This window comes from Athalia rosae, chromosome 5, assembly GCF_917208135.1.
Source record: "Athalia rosae chromosome 5, iyAthRosa1.1, whole genome shotgun sequence".
Taxonomy (NCBI): Eukaryota; Metazoa; Arthropoda; class Insecta; order Hymenoptera; family Athaliidae; genus Athalia; species Athalia rosae.
Window position 1 is genome coordinate 9,659,412 of NC_064030.1, and position 17,165 is coordinate 9,676,576.

The 17,165-nt window shown below is 46.0% G+C and overlaps 1 protein-coding gene across 2 annotated transcripts in view; it reads right to left on the reverse strand.

The window, feature by feature from the left end:
- Window positions 1–17,165, reverse strand: part of LOC105692882 (teneurin-a) — a 451,510-nt gene that overhangs the window by 118,683 nt on the left and 315,662 nt on the right. For both annotated transcript variants that reach the window (XM_048655887.1, XM_048655888.1), the window contains one exon: window positions 15,279–15,354. In XM_048655887.1, the coding sequence (XP_048511844.1) occupies window positions 15,279–15,354 (76 nt within the window). The remainder of the gene's footprint in view (window positions 1–15,278; window positions 15,355–17,165) is intronic.

The following is a 17,165-nucleotide window of genomic DNA, read 5'->3' on the forward strand; positions in this document are numbered from 1 at the left end:
CGTTTCATTCCGATCTCGATTATTTACGAACTGTTGACTATATTTCAGAAACTTCAACGCGCGATCTAGGCTAGAGTGGGCCGACAAGACGGGGGCACCGCGTGCTACGAAGTTACGTCCGCACTGAAATATCGTGATTATTTTTATCTGACGTTCGGACCGGCCCTTTGATCTACGTACCACCTCGCAACGCGTAACTTCCTTGAGAAAATATGATTAAACGAAAGAGTTTTTAACGGGCGCAACCGAATAAATCAAGCTTCGCGGTGTTCGGGCGATTAATATGACCGGCGACGATCTTTATCATCCGAAAAATTATTTAACGCATCGAGAAAAACACGGGAGAAAAAGAGAGAACCACGTCTGAGGAATCCGGATCGAGCTATCCGACTGCGTTGTTTCCATTACTCGTCAACCTTTGACCCCTTTTTTATTTCATTTATTGTTTTTTTTTTTTTTTTTTGTCGTCCTTAATATTACTTTGAAAGAATTTTCATCCCCTTAGAATTTCTACGGGGTGAGAAGACAAGGGGGAGAAGTGCAGAGTGCGACGTAGGAAAGAACGAGACTCGTATTTTTAATTTGACGGCATTCAGAAGTAAACAAGTTCTGAAGCCACCCGCGCGAGTTTTTGAAATGACCATTATTCCGTGACAAATATGACGGGGGGGGGGGGGGGGGGGGGAAATAAAATTTGCACCGCGGGGGTTTCTTTGAAAGGTAGAAGCGCGACGGGCCCCGTTGCGGGTCGAGTCGAGTTGCCCGGGGTTCGCGCGGGTGTTCGTCGCTTCGACGAGTCGCGAAGGTACGGCAGCGCCGACCACCACGAGCCCAGGGAAAATCCAGGCGTATATAATATACACGTATATATAGGTATATACATGTATATATATATGTATATAAATATACAGGTAGGTGCCCGCGAACCCACGTTCCCCGTTTGTTATGTAAATCCACTTGGATATTCGCTGCTAAAAGCAACTCTGTACGATGCAGAACACGCGTGAGAGCTAATAAATTATACTTACACATTTCGCATGTACAAAATCGCGTGACTTTCTTCGTTACACGCGGAACGTAAAAATTAACCGGGAGTGTATTACACAATCAGCTCTACGCGGCGTAAAAATAAGTATAAATACGAGGATGAATTACGGACGACCCATGCGCGAAGGAGGAAGGAAATGAATAAAAAAAAGTCATTCGCTCGCCGCGCTATTCTTATACGCGAGCCACCCCCCGCCCCCGAAGGGTGTGACGTCCGCGACGCGGACTATAATTCGCGACGAAATCGAAGCGACTGACGAATACGCATACGACACTCGGCGGTAAATTACCAAAGACAATTGGAGAGGATGGAGGGCGGTGGAAATTGGGCGGGGGGGGGTGGAGGTGGGGGTGGGGGTAGGAAGTTGGTGTAAGCCGAAGACGAGTGACTGCTGTTCGTCTAGCTTAAGAGTCCCGCGTAGCGTCGCGTCGCGCTCGAGAAAAGGGGAGAGAAAGAGAAGAAGCTTCGTAATATGAGTTTGCTGCCCGTGTAACGCGAGGCAGATCATAACGCTTTCTCGTAATGCGGGCCATCTGTCTGGATCGGGCTTCGCGTGGCGCGACACAAAGTCAGTACGTGTGTTGGCGCGCCAGCGTGTATGTGCCGCGGGGACGGGGGGTGGTAGGAGGTACCCAGGCGTCGACCGGCGACGATGCCAAAGTAGAATTCGAGGCATTCGAGGTATTCGAGTCATCGGAGAATCCGAAAGCTTAATTTTTCGTGAAATTGTACACCCGCACCTGGTTTATTACGAGAAGCACGTACGTAAGATGTTTTATTTCGCATCTGAACTATGCGACGGCAAAACCGATGGAATACGATATAAGCGTAATCGACGCTCAATTACCGATGATATTCGATCGGACAGCTCGGATTACCGAATAATAAACGCCACCGACGAACGTTCGATTTGGGGTTGCAGTAACACCGGAGAAAAACGTCTTTTCATCCGACGTTCTTTCGCGTTTCGTAAACCTTTTTAATGGGATTTAGGAATGACGCTGGGGTGGCGAACGATTAAAAACTCTTTCGACCTCTTCTCTCCGGAGATCTTGAGAAAATATTCGAGTTTTCCAACCCCTCTAAAGTCGCACGGACGGGATCCTCCGTAAACTGTTTTTAAAGACTAAATCGGAGTGACCCCGTCTGTGTATCCCGCGTCGTCCGGGAGACCGCATCGGCCCCGCGCGTGTTTTGTTATACTACAAACCCTTCGCTCCCTCCCTTCTTTGCTCATCGAACAACCCTTTGGACACCCCCCTTATAGGTGTGTGGGTGGGTGTGTGTGCGCGAGAAAGAAACTTATTCGTACGCGCCCTTCCTACGACTCGCGGGGGCGTACTTCGCTTTGCCGGAAAAGGGATGCTTGTAAATACAGAGCAACGCATAATTATCTCAATATATCTCATTCGACTTATTCACGGATCAAAGCTTCAACTCTTCTTTGAACCGCTCAACGCGAACATTCTGCTCCCGCGTTTCTGCCGCTACCAAAAGTTCGCGGTTTTGTCCGACTTTATATACACTCGGCCTGCAGCTACTACCACCTGCAACGCCCCACACCTGTGATGATTTTTTTTTCTCTTTATTTACTTTCCACTCTTCCCCTGACACGGCGATGAAAGTTTTACTCCTTTTTTTTTTTTTTTTCGTTTTTTTTATTTCACTCATTCATTTTTTATCCGTACTCCCGTTCGCTCTATCGATAAGTCCGTCATTCGTATATCACCGCTCGTCGTATCCCGCGGAGCGACTTTTCTAATAAACGACGTTAAAAATTGCGAACATTTATCCTAGGCCATTTTATCTAGATGCAATTATGCACCCCTGTAAGGCGTAGTTCGACGATCGGTTCGTGAATCGCGAGGATGGGCTCGATCGCTAAGCTTTTTCGAGGGGTTCTTTTTAGCGCTAGGGTATAGGAATACGACTGTAAGCTAGGTATACTGCTTTACATATCATTCAGTCGCGAAATAACTCCATTGTATTGATTGCCGTACAGTAGCTAGACGGAGGGGTCGCCCCGTCGCGGAGCGAAATTTTTTCATTTCCCCTAATTCAAACAAGCTTTCGAAAAGTCCCAACACAAATTTACATAATCTATTAATTTATTTTCCAGATTTCCTAGGCGCGCCAATCAACTTCCCCCGGAGTATATTGCCGACGTTTTAGCCTCGGGGGCCGTTTTTCATATCCCGCGAATCGGGTAGCGCTAATTAACCGATCAACGCGAAACCTGATCGTCGAAAGAAAGGATCGAAAATATTCCCGGAGGATATTTTCATCGAGTAGGTGTGTACACGCCTCTGTTCGAACGCACTCGACGTTTCGAATCTACGCGATAGCGACGAAGCGACGCGACGGGGGGGCGTGCAATGACGGTAAAAAATAGAACGATGACACGGAGCGTGAAAAGGAACAGGCCGTAGCGCGGTTCATAGCGATTCGAGAATGATTCATCGGGCTGTCGGCTCGTCCATTTTTTGGTTGGTTAAACCTCGGCGTATATATATATACATATACATGTGACGATAAATATTGAGATCCGTCAAATTATCAGGCACGCCCCAGCAGTCATATAAAGATGAATCCGTTGGAGAAACCGAATGGGGAGGATCCCCCTTATCTCGTAGCGTCGAGTGCGGTCTTAAAATAATCCTTGCATCTACGGGAGAACGAGTTACCCCCGCCGCCGGTACACCGGCGTAACGGAACAACGGTAGAAGCGCAAACCGAGGGACCCCGCATCTCGAGAGGCGGCCCCTCGCTCTTCACTCGCGAGTCACGGAAACAAGCGCTGCGTTCGTCCCAATTTCTACTTCTGGTTCAGCTGCCTTCTCCCCCTCTCCCCCGCCCGATGTATATCGATTCTAATTCTCGTCGCGCAGTTATCGTTAACCGCCCGAGCTTTTTTTCCCTCTTTCTCCTCCTCGCTCACTTTTTCCCTGACGCGATCTCATACATTTATTAGGGGATGTGAATATGTATGATTGGTCGTTTTTTTCTCTTTTTTTTTTTTTTCTTTTTATATCGCGGTTCCGGAGTCGCGGTGACGACGAAGGACGAGTAGAGAGTGGAACACGCGGGGGTATAAACGAAGCGGCGAATCTCGTTCTTCCGCGGGTCCCGAACCCCGGCGAGGCCGTGAGATCGTAAACATTTATGGTCCAGGTCCGTGTAAATGGGGTGAATTATTTTTGACGTTGGGCACGTTGCCTCTGTCCCCGTGTATAGCGGGTACGGTAGCAGCAGCCGCCTCGTATAATTAAGGGCTTTAATATTCCAAAGTGTTGAGCCACGTTGTAAACTCTACGCCGTGTAAAAACGCTTCAGAAATTAACTCGCGTTCCTACTCTCTAAGATTGTCTCCGATCTCCCTCCCCCCCCTTCCCCCCGCCCCTCTCTCGCTCTCTCTCTCTTTTATCTTCCCTCGGTAAGCTTGCGCGGGTGCCGGAAGTCCTCTTAGAACGGCTATATACTCGCAATTCTCAACCTCTAATAAGAGGGCTGATACAATTTTCCTCGGGTATAAAGAAAAAAAGGAAAAAAAAAAAGAGAAAAAAAAAGAAAAAGTCGCCGGCGCCCGGAACCGCAACCATTTGTCTAAATTCAAGCTTTTACCCCCGTCTTACACCGACTCCCTCTATCTTTCTCTTTTTTTTTATTTTTCTCTCTTCCTGCCCCGCAGGAATTGCCGACGAGTATTATACGCCCCCGTTACTACCGCCACCCCCCCCCCCCCCCCCCCCCCCCCCCCTCACTTTTAGGTACGTATATCTATATGCATGGCTATACACGTTTACATATTTGGTAGACGGTCTCACGGAATGAAGTGCCGTTCACACGGACGCCCTGTAGACATCGCGCGTTGCGCCTCTTCGCGTGGTGGCACACGTGTACGTTGTTAAACGTTTGTCACCACTTGCAGTAGCGGTATAAGTAGCGGGGAACGCCGGTACGCCGGGAGCTTAGTTGGAGGATGTTTTATTTAAATTGGGCGCGGAATGATAATTGGCCGGGCCTTCGCTCGGCGGCGTTTTACATTTTTCTCTTTCCGACTTTCTTTCTTTCTTTCTTTCTTTCTTTCTCGCGTTCTTTTTTCCCTCCGTCTTCTTCTTCCCTTTCTTCGCTCCGCAGGGCTCCCGTGTCTCCCTTTCTCTACTTTTTTGTTCCCGTTTTTCTACAGAAAGTTAGTTACGATTGCCATCGGAAAATTCTTGAAATTTATCTCGATGTAGTCTCTTGTTTCCACGCGCCAGACGCACGGTGTGTATACGAGATTATTGAACTTTGGGATATTCCGAATGCTGCGAGAATACAGACACAGGTATACATATACCTGGGACTTTGAAATCACCGTTGGAAAGGCGCGAATGAGGGCTTAAATCGTTGTCGATAATCGATGCGAGCAAAACCGTCCGCGAACGGACTGTAATACAGTTGGTAGAGCGAGAGGTAATAGCTGCGGTGAACGATTTTGCGCGAGTTATTGCCAAAAAAATGAACAAATATTTGAAGACGAGCGGCGCGCGGTCGGTGTACAGACAATCGATGAAAATTCAGTGTACAAAAAAAAAAAAGAAGGGGAAGATAAACAGAACGAGTGGGAATTATACCGAGAATAGTTTAATCAAAACGAATGCAGCGTACAGCGACGGTAGGGTTGAAAAAATCCCGACGATACGCGAAAGTGTTTGGAAGGGGGGGGGGAGTGAAAATTTTCATCGCCGGAGCAAATGATGGGAAAATAAAATAACTCGGCGAGAGTTTCATTCGCGGTGTTTCTCCGGTACCACGGCTCCTTCGCTCCGCCAGACGACGTCCCCCACCGGTGCGCGATGTCCGCGTCTATTTCAGCGTTGTCGATTATTGAAATTGGCGTGAATTATTCGATCGGTGAAGTTGTAGCGCGAAGGTTGAATGAAATCGAGTACCTGGTTGAAAATGGGATAAAACTGCGGGGGGGGGGGGGGGATGTCGGGGGTGGCGCGTCGAGGCGCAGCCGAGCATCGGGATGGAGTTGTCGCTTGTTATCGGATTAGCGAATTCGAGACACAAACAAAGCAGGTATAGCATGTACGGCCGATAGGCTGACGCAAATAGAATCACTATTCAACTGTCTAGCGACAAATAACGTCTATTATATGTACTACCGACACGGATTCCCATCGCTCTGTCGCATTGCGGAGGGAATTACGCGCGTGAAATTCGAGTCGATAAAACCGACTGGATTTAGGACTGAGTGAGTAGATTGATTTATTGAATGAAACAAAATGAACGAATGAATAAATAAACTGTCCGTTTATCCCTGGCTAAAATGGATAATCGTTTTCGTTTCCGAACAAATTTTTTCATCAACTCCGTGAAAATTCGCTAAATCGTACCGCGAACGTGCAGCGGCGATGATTAAAAAATTTCCATCGAGGATCCCGCGCGTTGTACTTGTTGATATTAATTTCGAAGGGAATTACGTCGGTGTTGGTTCTATTACCGTCGCTATAAAATATGCGGAGGCTGTTATTTCAAGCCAACGATATACCGGAAGGCGGTTAGCCTCCTCCTCGAGTGCGCTGTGTAGTCGCAGATAAATCGTTCGCTCGTAAAGTACCTCCTTCACCTATCCCGCCGAGCCGTACCCCGTTCTCGAACGAGCAATAGTCGTCGTGCGGGCAACGGCGGGCGGCGGCGGCGGCGGCTACGGTAGCTATGATTACCGGAGGTGAAAATTATTAACGCTCGCGATCGCATCAACCGCGGCCAATTAATACTCCGTCGGATTCTTCGGTGCGAGATGCGACTCCGTCGGATCCTCGCTAAAACCTCGACGCGTTGAATCAGAATTTTTCGTTCGAGGATCTCTCGACGAACCCGCTCGTCTGACTTTTTTTTGTTTATCCTCGAGCTTCGCGACAGCAATTAGTATAGAGGGGAATGTGTTAAATTGCGGAACAAACAAAAGGAGAGCTTTAATTCGTCCCTGTAGTTCATCCGTTCATTCATTCGTCCCCGTCCGTCCGTCACTCTGTCCGCCAGAGATAACTGCGGGTGCTGCTGCGGTGCAGTGGTGTTGGTGGTCCGGCTTAGAGCGAGATTTTTACCGCGTTATAAATATATAGGATACATAAATGTGTATAAGTAGGGGTTCTCCTCGTCGTTGTAGGCGTTGCGAAGGGCCTGCATAATTGATGGAATTTTAAAGCAGTGTACAGAGATTTAGTTGAAAATACTTAATACGTCTCGCGTTGTCTGCGTAAAAGTTAATTCAACGAAAACTTTTGGATGTCCGGGATCCCCCGTGCGCGCTCGAGGGATGCAAAGAATTCCCTCTTTGTCTTCTTTCTGCAGTTTTTTTTTTTTCTCTTTTCGTTTTTTTTTTGTTTTCGTTCGTTTGCTTTTTCACTTTATTTTTTGTTGTTTTCGTTGTTTTTTTTTTCGTTCTCCTACTTTTTCCCTACTTTCTCCGCCTCCCTTCGTTTCGCTCCCTTTTCTCTTTTCCGCTTGCTTCCGCCGGTGGTGGTGGTGGCGGTGCCGCAGTAACTAGCGTTTCTATGCCACGAGAATTTTGAACTCCTGCTCTAATGGAAATAAATTTTCGCTCACGTTGAAAGCTCGGCGCCGGCCTGAATTACACGATCGTTTTACCAGCGGTTCCTGCCGCAGAGCGTCCTCCCTTATTCGCCGCGGCGCGGCGAGCCAACGGATAGCGGAGAAATTCACCGTCCGCGGGGACGATGCGTTTGCACAACTTATCAAATACGCACCTCGACGGATTTAAGTTATCGGGGTCGACGTCAAATTTTAAACAATCGATCGGCCGCTTATATCGCCCGGGGCTCGTTCGCCAGGCTTCTGCTGCAGAAATTGTGAACGTCGAAACGCCCGCGCGCTTCGCTACGGTTATATATACGCTACCGCTCAACGCCGACGCCGATGCTTTCATGTTAAGTTTATCGCGTATTGACGATATTTTACAATAAGGTGGTGATATATGGGGGGATTTAGCTTATATTTGAAAGTTTCACCGTTATGGGGCGACCGACGTTCGCTCCGGGGCGCCAAGTTAACCTGGGGAGGGGGGGGGGGGGGGGGGGGGGGAAGCTGCAGCGGCGAAAAGAGGAAGAAAATACACGCACCCTGCTCTCCCCTCGCGAGCGAACCCTCCGCCTCGCTACCCCCGACGATCTCCGTGCATCTTCTTTCTTCGTATCCCCTCTTCGTTTATTATGGCAGAACTATAACCTGCCTCCTGTATTACGAGCGAGAGCCTTTCATAAATCTAACGAAAGAAAGCCGAACTTGGTTCGTCGTTCGCAGCTCTTTTGTACCCGATAAGAACGCGAGTTTAGATACCTATCGGGACCTTATTATCACCCCAATTTATATACAGCCTCGTACCAATATGCCGCGTCCGTCTCGCTACAAGGTCTGGCAATTTAAAAATATTTCCAAAAATCGATGAAATTATTAATTTTCACAGCGGTATTACACCGAGGAAGTTTTTCGGAGGGAAATCGGAGGATACGTAATATCCGTACGAATAGCTGTACTTGCGAAATTGTTTTCTAGAGAATTTAGTATAGGTAAGGATATACAGTCGCCACCTAGGTGTTGGAAATCTGCGCAACAACTTATTCGAAAGTTTTGAAAGGGAGCTTAGATGCCAAATGGTATATCGCGATTCGGGGAGTAGAAGAGACGGAGGACCCATAGGGATCAAATTTGAATAATCTCTGCCTCTGCAGAGAAGAGAAAAGCGAAGTTATCAACTCTGACAGCTTTCGAAGTTGCTCGATAAATTTCAACAATCAGGAAACGGTCAGGATTCAGGTATCCTTCGCCGATCCGACCACCGCGTTTCTCCACTTTTCAAATCTTTCCGTTCCAGATTTCGCCGTCATCCGTATCACCTTTACCCGCACGGGCAACCCGATCAAATGAGCCGGCGATTACTCCCTGCGTACGGCTCGGAAATTCACGCGCCGAAAAGTCACGACGCTTTCGAGACACGCGGTTGAGGTTGTGCTCTTTGTATTCGACTGCGAGAAATAATTGAAATTCGTTATTCTAACGAGCGGGAGCTTTTGCGAGGGACGAATTGTAATGGAGCTTTGAGCAGAGAATATGTTAGGTTGGGTAAGGTTAGGGGTACAGGGGGTATAGACGTACCGTTACGAGGTGATGATTTAAAAGCATGATCCTAGAAGTATATGAGGAAGGTTGAGAGTGTGTCGGAACAAGAGGTGGAAAGACGAGACGCTGCCACCCGCAGGATAGACTAAAGTCAAAGGCATAGAAGCTGCAGGAACGGCGCAAATTGAAACAAGGATTAAGACGTCAGGCTGGCTTAAAGTCGCTCTTCTTACCTCGCCCTCTCACTCTCCCCCGTACAACCTCCCTCTCCGTCTCTCTTTCTTGATTAATTTAAATAGTTCCCCGCGGTGCAGCTCAGACAAAGGCACCAGGTGCCGTTGCCAGGTCGACGAAACTTATTTTCCGTTACGTCTACAATCGCGGGGGCAGCAGACGTCGGAGTCGACAGGTAGAGAACCTGCGTCTAAAAACTGCTAGGGATACCAACTATCGCTATACCGTGATCGTATACCGTGTAACTTTCGTCTCGTAAAAGAACAACGAAATGATTTTTGTCTTTTATCACCTCTCCGTGAAAGAGGCCGTAATAAAAAGAATAAAACATTGTTACGGGAGATTATTGCCCCGCACCTACGGATGGGGTAAAAACTCTCGTCGTTTCTCGACGAATTTCATTACATCGTGTAGGTACGGTAGCGGCAGGTTTCACGAAATAATCAAAAAGCGGAGAAAATATGGGGAAAAATGACGGAATTACAATAAACTCGCTACGGTAACCATCCCAAAAAAAAAAAAAATAATCGAAGACTCTCCGTTCCTCAAGCCGGTTGCCTGGCGACCAAAATCCAAAGCGTAGGTAGGTATCTGCCTCGTGGATGACCCCCCGTTTCCCTAGATACAAACTGCCCACTCCTCTCCCCATTTTTCACGTTCCGCCTACCCCCCGCTACCTGCCATTCAACGCTAAGATGAGTTTTAGATTCCGAGAAATAAGATAGATGATTCTAGGCCAACCCCTTACAGTCGCAATCCTGCCGCAAACGGTGGATAAGATACAGCCATAATATAAAGAAGATTGAGAATAAAGAGAAGCTGAGAAGGCACGGAATCCTTTCTCAAAATTTCGCACCTTGCTGTGCAGCGCCATTCAGCTTTGTCCGATGACTTATCCGAGTTCTTTATATAACGGGAGTACAACGATGATTGTCTCATCACTGAATGAGACGGCGTAACCTTTATTCTAATGACGTAATAACCGCGGCTCATAACCCCCGACTCGAAAGACCATAGCGGTCTCGGTCCTTTTCCTCTATATTCTTTTCCTCCGCAGCAGCCGCACCTCCTGGAATCAGCATGGTGTAAATTACCCGTTTCCAGTTCAATGGGGACCGACGGATCGGCGCCCCGCGATCGGTAGGAGAGCGCGGATGACGGACAAGGATGAAAATAGAGAAGAAAGAGATAAAAAGAAAGGGAGAGAGCAGATATAGGTAATTCCGAATCTTCCTCTCCTCGTACCGCCAAAGAGCGAAGAAGAAGTTCGACTCCCATCCCGAGGCCTGTTCAACATTCTAAATATTTTAAAAGTTGGACTCATTTGAATTGGAACATCTTTAGGAGCCGCCCCCGTCCACCTCCGCGGTACCAACCCTATTCCACCATCGAGTTCTACCGAGTTTGTACCACATCGAGTTTTTCTTCTGTACTTACACCACCACCGCCATCGTCATCTTTACGACTTTCACCACCCTTGTCTGCACCGCTTCCTACCCTCCGCAGGAGGGGGGGGAGACCAATCTCTACCCTACCTCCACCACCTCGTCGTATTCGTCGTCCGATTGATTTAGATTCTTCAAACTTTTAGCACCGAAGTTTTTCAGCTTTTATTCAGCTTTTTTGCGCCAGAATTTTCACGCGGGGACTTTTTCCTGAGACAAATGACGAATTGACCAATGTAGTGGTGGTGTGATTCGTGCGATACTTGTTGAGTTTATTACGTTATCGTACTTATCTGAAATTGACGGTGGTACGTAAGGAAGAGAGAAGAAAGTGAAATTATACTAGAAATTCTACGTCAAGATCGTTCGAAAGTGAGTGAGATCCTCGTTAATTTCCGGCAGCCGGAAAACAGGAAGTGTTCTTTACCAAAAAAGAAAAAAACAAAAAAAAAAAAAAAAAAAAAAAAAGGAAAGTTTCCTCACTTTTTTTTCCACACGAAACGTTTTACTTTACGGTAGCTTATTTTGGCAAACTTGTGTTTCTCCTTTATTAAATAGAATCCTAAAGAGGAGAGAGAGATGGAGTCGGATGGTCTGAGATGGGACGGGACAAGGTGGGACGGGATGGCAGAAAAAGGGACGCGGAGATCCCGAAGAGAGGTACCCCTCGATTCTAGATAAGACGGAACTCAATTTGATCCGCGCTAAGATGTTCAGCCTCTAAAAGAGAAATACAGAAATAAGGAGAAAATAAAAAACGGAAAAACATAAAAAAAAAAAACAAGTAATAAAAAAGCAAAGAGGGTGAGAATACTCGCAATCAAAAGCAATAAACGAAATCAAGTGTCGCGCCAAGTTTTCGCTTCTCATGTACATAGGACGTACCCTGTACTTCCTCTTGATCAATCGTCATTCAACACGTATTCATACGCTCGTATACCGAGTTACATGTAAAGTTAATGTTGAGCACTTGCCGTAAACGTAGATCTCGGTGAAGCTCCGAGCGAATACTGCAAAGCAAAGCCATGGATTTTTCTCGCGCATCGCTAGCGAGCAAACACTTCGAGAGTATGCTTTCTCCGCGATCTGACGTGACAGACACTCGCTCCCTCTCGTCCTCACTTCTTCCCATCTCTTTCCAACTTTTACACGCAAGAGACGCGAAACGCTTCCTTCCCACACGCTGTACCTTTTTTTTTTTTATTCTTTACTTTTCGCTTTCCATCTACACCATTTTTTTTCTTTCTTCTTTTTCCATTTTCTTTGCTTTTCCTCCTTCTTTTTTTTTCACTCCCCCTACTTCAACGTCGTGTTTAAGAAGTGTCAGCGGAACGCCGAGTCTTGGAACGCGACCAATGGAGCGAGTCCTTCGTGCAGATAGAACTATATAACATATATACCGATCCGTAACTGTCTACCTGTAATGTTGCGGTATATATGTACGTGCAGTAAGTAACATAACTCACTTTTCTTATCTTTTTTCAAGTTTCGATGTATACCTATACGTATATACAACGTGTGCATGGGATGGATATGAACTCCGATATACGCGAGCCCGCGCATGAAACTCTTTGTTCACTCCGTTCATTTATCTTTAGAAGAAATAGAGAACATTACAGAGCTCCCTCGATTGCTTTTGTAATCTCCTAACGAGTTCCGTTCTCTTATTTTTCCGATCACATCGAATATCGATGAAAAATATCGCGTCTAGTCGAGAACCGCGTGTACGAGAAATTCCGTTCGGTTCGAGTGGAAATTTTTATCTCGCTCATTCGCGTGTCGCTATCGCGATTTCAAGATTCTCGAATCTTGAAATCGCGACAAAACGCTCCGTCCATAATACCTGAGATACTGAGGTATCGTCTTCAGTCGAAGCTTCCTCTCGATGACTAACAAGGATCGATACGTAGCGCGGTCTTATCTACGTCTACAACTAAACTCGCGTGTATCCACCCGAAGGAATTTGAATATTGATTTGAAATTCGCAGTATACAACTCCGTACGGTTTAACAAAGGTATAGAGCGTAGTTCCAAGAGACAAGGGTAAGACATTCGATTTTCTCGCGATTCGACGAGCCCAAATAATGCAAGGCTCGAACGTCATGCCAGAGGAAAGAATCCGACAGTTTTTTTTTAGGCTGAAGAGCGAAGAGTATTTTGAAAGTGTACCACGCGACGCTGTTCTAACGAATGAATCCCAACGAGATATCTCAACTTTTCTGTTCCGAAAAGTGAAGAAATGACGATAACCCGAACAAGTTTATATGTAGATGGATCAATTTTGCTTTCGGATCCGAATTCCTGAGATCGAAATACGTCAGAATACCATAGAAACCCGAATTGAAAAAAAAGTTGATTTTTTACCCCAAAATGAAGTATTTTTAATATTAATCGTGTGTCACTTTTCCATTATATTTTGACCCTAGGAACACGCATCCATCAACCAAATTGAGCTATGAATTGATCCCATCAAGATATTCTGGATTTTTCGCTGTTTGCATCGACAAATTGGCGATAACTCGATCAAGTTCATGGAAAGATTTATTTATCACGGCTCGAAATACGTGAGAATATCTCATGTGATCGATTAAAAAAAATGTTGCATCATCATGCCAATGTTTTGGTGTTAGTTATACATCTGTATCCGCAGGTAAATTTAATGATTTCTAATTCCTATTTATCGGTACACTCGATCAACCGACTGAACACAATTTTTCGGATTTGGTAGCACACGGATGAAATCCTATTCCATACGTTGAAATAGAAATGAAGGTTTTCTTTGCAACAAAATGCAGTCGCGATCAACTTCCTCCTCTATTTCCGTTCACCCGAATACGGGATATTACTTGCACCATGCGACCGAGGAATGAAATGCTTGTATAATTCGGTTTGTTTCTCTCACAGCGAGTAGCTGAGCAGAAACGAGGATATAACGGAAGGTTTTAAGGGGTAGTTTTCGTTATTCCATCGTACGGAGGCAATATTAAACGATCTCAACCTTTTACTTCCCTCCCTTATACGCCTAGGTCACAAAACCGCTCTAGATTAGCTCGTTAAATGTCACGCAATAGTAAAGACTATATTGCAACATAAAGGCTGGTAAACGGTTAAAAACTGGGCACCGCGTTCCTTTGCGACGTCTGCCGACACGACGATACAAGTACGGGTACGAGCCCCGGAGCTTTCAATTTTTCGAAATCAGCTTCAACGAGAGAGAAACTTCGCTTTTTGAATTTCGATATCGGTCGCGTAACGAGACTCCCGATTCGGTGGGATTCGAAAGAGTTTTACAACCACGACGAAGAGGGACGCTGCCAGCGGTGGTGTGAGATGATAATAACTTTGAAGCCGAGAGCGAGGCGAACGAGGTCTGTGCGTGAGATAAAAAAAATAAATAAAAAAAAATTCGCAAACAAAAAGGAAAGAAACAAAGCGAGGTGAAGGAAAAAAAAAAAAGAGAAAAAACAACTTCTTTAAGGTGAAAAATAAATCGATTTCGAAGTCAGGTTTTACAACGAGAACCGTTTCTGCTGTCGCCCCGGTCTTATACACGATGCGGTGGTACCGCTGCTACAGGAGGGGTTGGTTTCTCCATCCACCGCCCAAGTCTTTGTCCGAACGATGGAAAGGAGGAAACTTTAAGGATCAAAAGACTTTCCCAGCGACGCCAAACTTGGACGAGATTAATTTTCTCAGTTTTGCGTATATATAAACTTCATATCGCTAACTCCAAAGGACAAGCATAATAATCATGCGCACGTTTTTTTTTTTCTTTCTTTTCATTTTTTTCTTATAACTTTCCACGTTTTTGTTAAATTGATCCCACTTATATACCCCGTATATATAAATTGGAAGAGCCGTTGGGGTGAGAAACGAAATCCATGAAAAGAACGATTTTCAGATCGGATCAACCCGCGACCCATTAAACCGGTTCTCCACGTGCGAGAATAATACGCGATCAGCGTTCGAACGCAAGCTCTCTCGGAAATAAAGTTTCTGGTTGTCGGTAACCAAAGACTGTCGTCGTGGAGAAATAATTAACGCCGCTACGCAATAAGTAAAGTGGGGCGATAATTTTAAATCTTCGAACGTCGCCGCGGCGAGCTTCGCCATGATATTTACCGCTTGTATCACGGGGCTAATAACGACGCGGTTAGACCGACGTCCGATTCTCTTTGTCGACAAAGGTAAGTAGCGAACAGTCGGCGGGAATCCTGCGGAATCCTGCATACGCTATGCCGGTCCGCGACCAGGCAGGCCTTGGGCGGGTCGTTGAACCGGGTGGGTATCAAACCCTCGTATCTAGGCACAGTTTAGTTATATACCCCGCACGTATCCACGTACGCCTACGTTCGGCTACGTGTGTGCGCGCGTAATACCGCCAACTATAAATACAATTTACATGCATATAGATTACTTACCTGGTGAGAGTCGGAGTTCCCGCCACCCCCGGAGAACGTGCCGGATAGCTCCGCGGACTCCCGGACATCAAATATTCTACAACAGACGGAAATACACTCGGTTAGCAATTTAACCACGAATCACTTTCGAACGGAACTTCGATCTATTCTCCCTCCCTATTGGCTTTCTACTTTGTTTTTTCAGTACTGAGATGTCGGTCCGTACGTCGAAAAGTTCCGTTCGCTGTCGCAAGAGCGTCGGGAAAAGAACGGTAACAAAGAATGAAAATAGAAAAAAAAAAAGAAACGAGGAATGAAAACCCGAGAGAAAATGGAAGAAAAAGAAAACGGCCCGTTGTTCGGCGTTCGCGAGATATTCAAATTTAATGAGTGTATTTTGGGAGAACTGTGACTCCCGTAAGAAACGTTGAGAGTAATTTATTTATCGTTCCCTCGACGTGTATAATCCACACTCACGTGTACAGGCGCGGTGGGGTTGAGGCGGCAACGTACATACGTTATAAACGCGTACGCGTATGCAAACCGTTAAAAGTTATATAAGCAGACATAGAATATAAGTGTGTTGCTCGTCGATGTCGGTAGGGTGAGAAAGTGTGCCGCGTCCCTCGGAACTGCCGTGGAAATACGTTCTTACACGGGTGTGCGTTTACATTTATAGATATTATTTCCATATAGGTGTGCCGCCGGCTCGGCGAAGATCCGTATTTCTAACGAAAAGCGTATTCTAACCCCTTGACAGATGAACTATTTTGAGAAGGTCGTACGGTCTGACGAGTGGCTACCACTGCGTAACTTCTGTCTAATTAGCGAAGCAGGTAACACGACCCGGGTATAATACAGGTGCTTCTACCCGCTCAGAAACCGGTAAACTGGTAAACTGGTAAACTGGTAAACTGTAAATTGGTAAGCCAGTGTACGTTCGTACAGATATAGCGTATATATTAATATATATATATATATATATTTTGTCAGGGATAATTATGTATGACTAATGAGAGAAATGAATATAGTATACAGTCTCTCCACTGTATATACGAACTTAAACTCGCCCGCGCATTAGGAGAATGGGGGGTACCTCTTACTGCGGTTGAGTTTCGGTTCTTGTTACTCGTCCACCGATACTTTTAATCTAATTCTCAGGCCGCACGACAAGCGGGTGCACTGATTTTAACAAATCAGGTTTAGAAAAACGAAGACATCAACGAAAAAAGGCGACCTCAACGGAAACCTCATAAATAAAAAGAAAAGTGAAGAAAAAAAAAGGTAAGTAAAAAAAGTGATGACCGTAACTGGGAAAGAAAAAAAAATTGACAGACGGAACACCGTGCCGGTTTAAATTCGATCCGATTAATCCCGTCCGGTTATACGGTTTGAAAACGCAGTGATTTCTCGCGGTCCGAACCGCCGAATTAATAATTAATTAGTGTACTTTCGAGCGCGGTTTTCTCTCGCGCGTTTTCCGCGATGAGTGTGCGGCGATAGTGTGGGGAGCCCTTCGCTGCCGCGGTTACGCGGAACTCCCCACGAGAAACTTCTACTTTTGGTCACATGCATATTTTAGGTAACGGGTCGACGGAATGAAGTGACTTTTCCATGAATTTTTAACCATTACACGGACTACGGATTCTCGTCCCCGTCACTCGCTTTCAGACGCCCACTATCTTCACTCTGGTATAGAAGCGCGATTATAATGCGCAATGCATGGCGATGGCGGTAGTTTTCGATCACTTTCGAGCTGTATTCGTCTCCTCTCCGTGTTTCTTCTTCGTTTCTGTATTCGAGATTATTTGGAGAAAACCGGTGATACTTGTCGAAGATTGAAAAAATTAGGAAACGTCACACGAATCCGTATCACGTTGCAAAGCGGGAGGTACAGGTATATTCTTT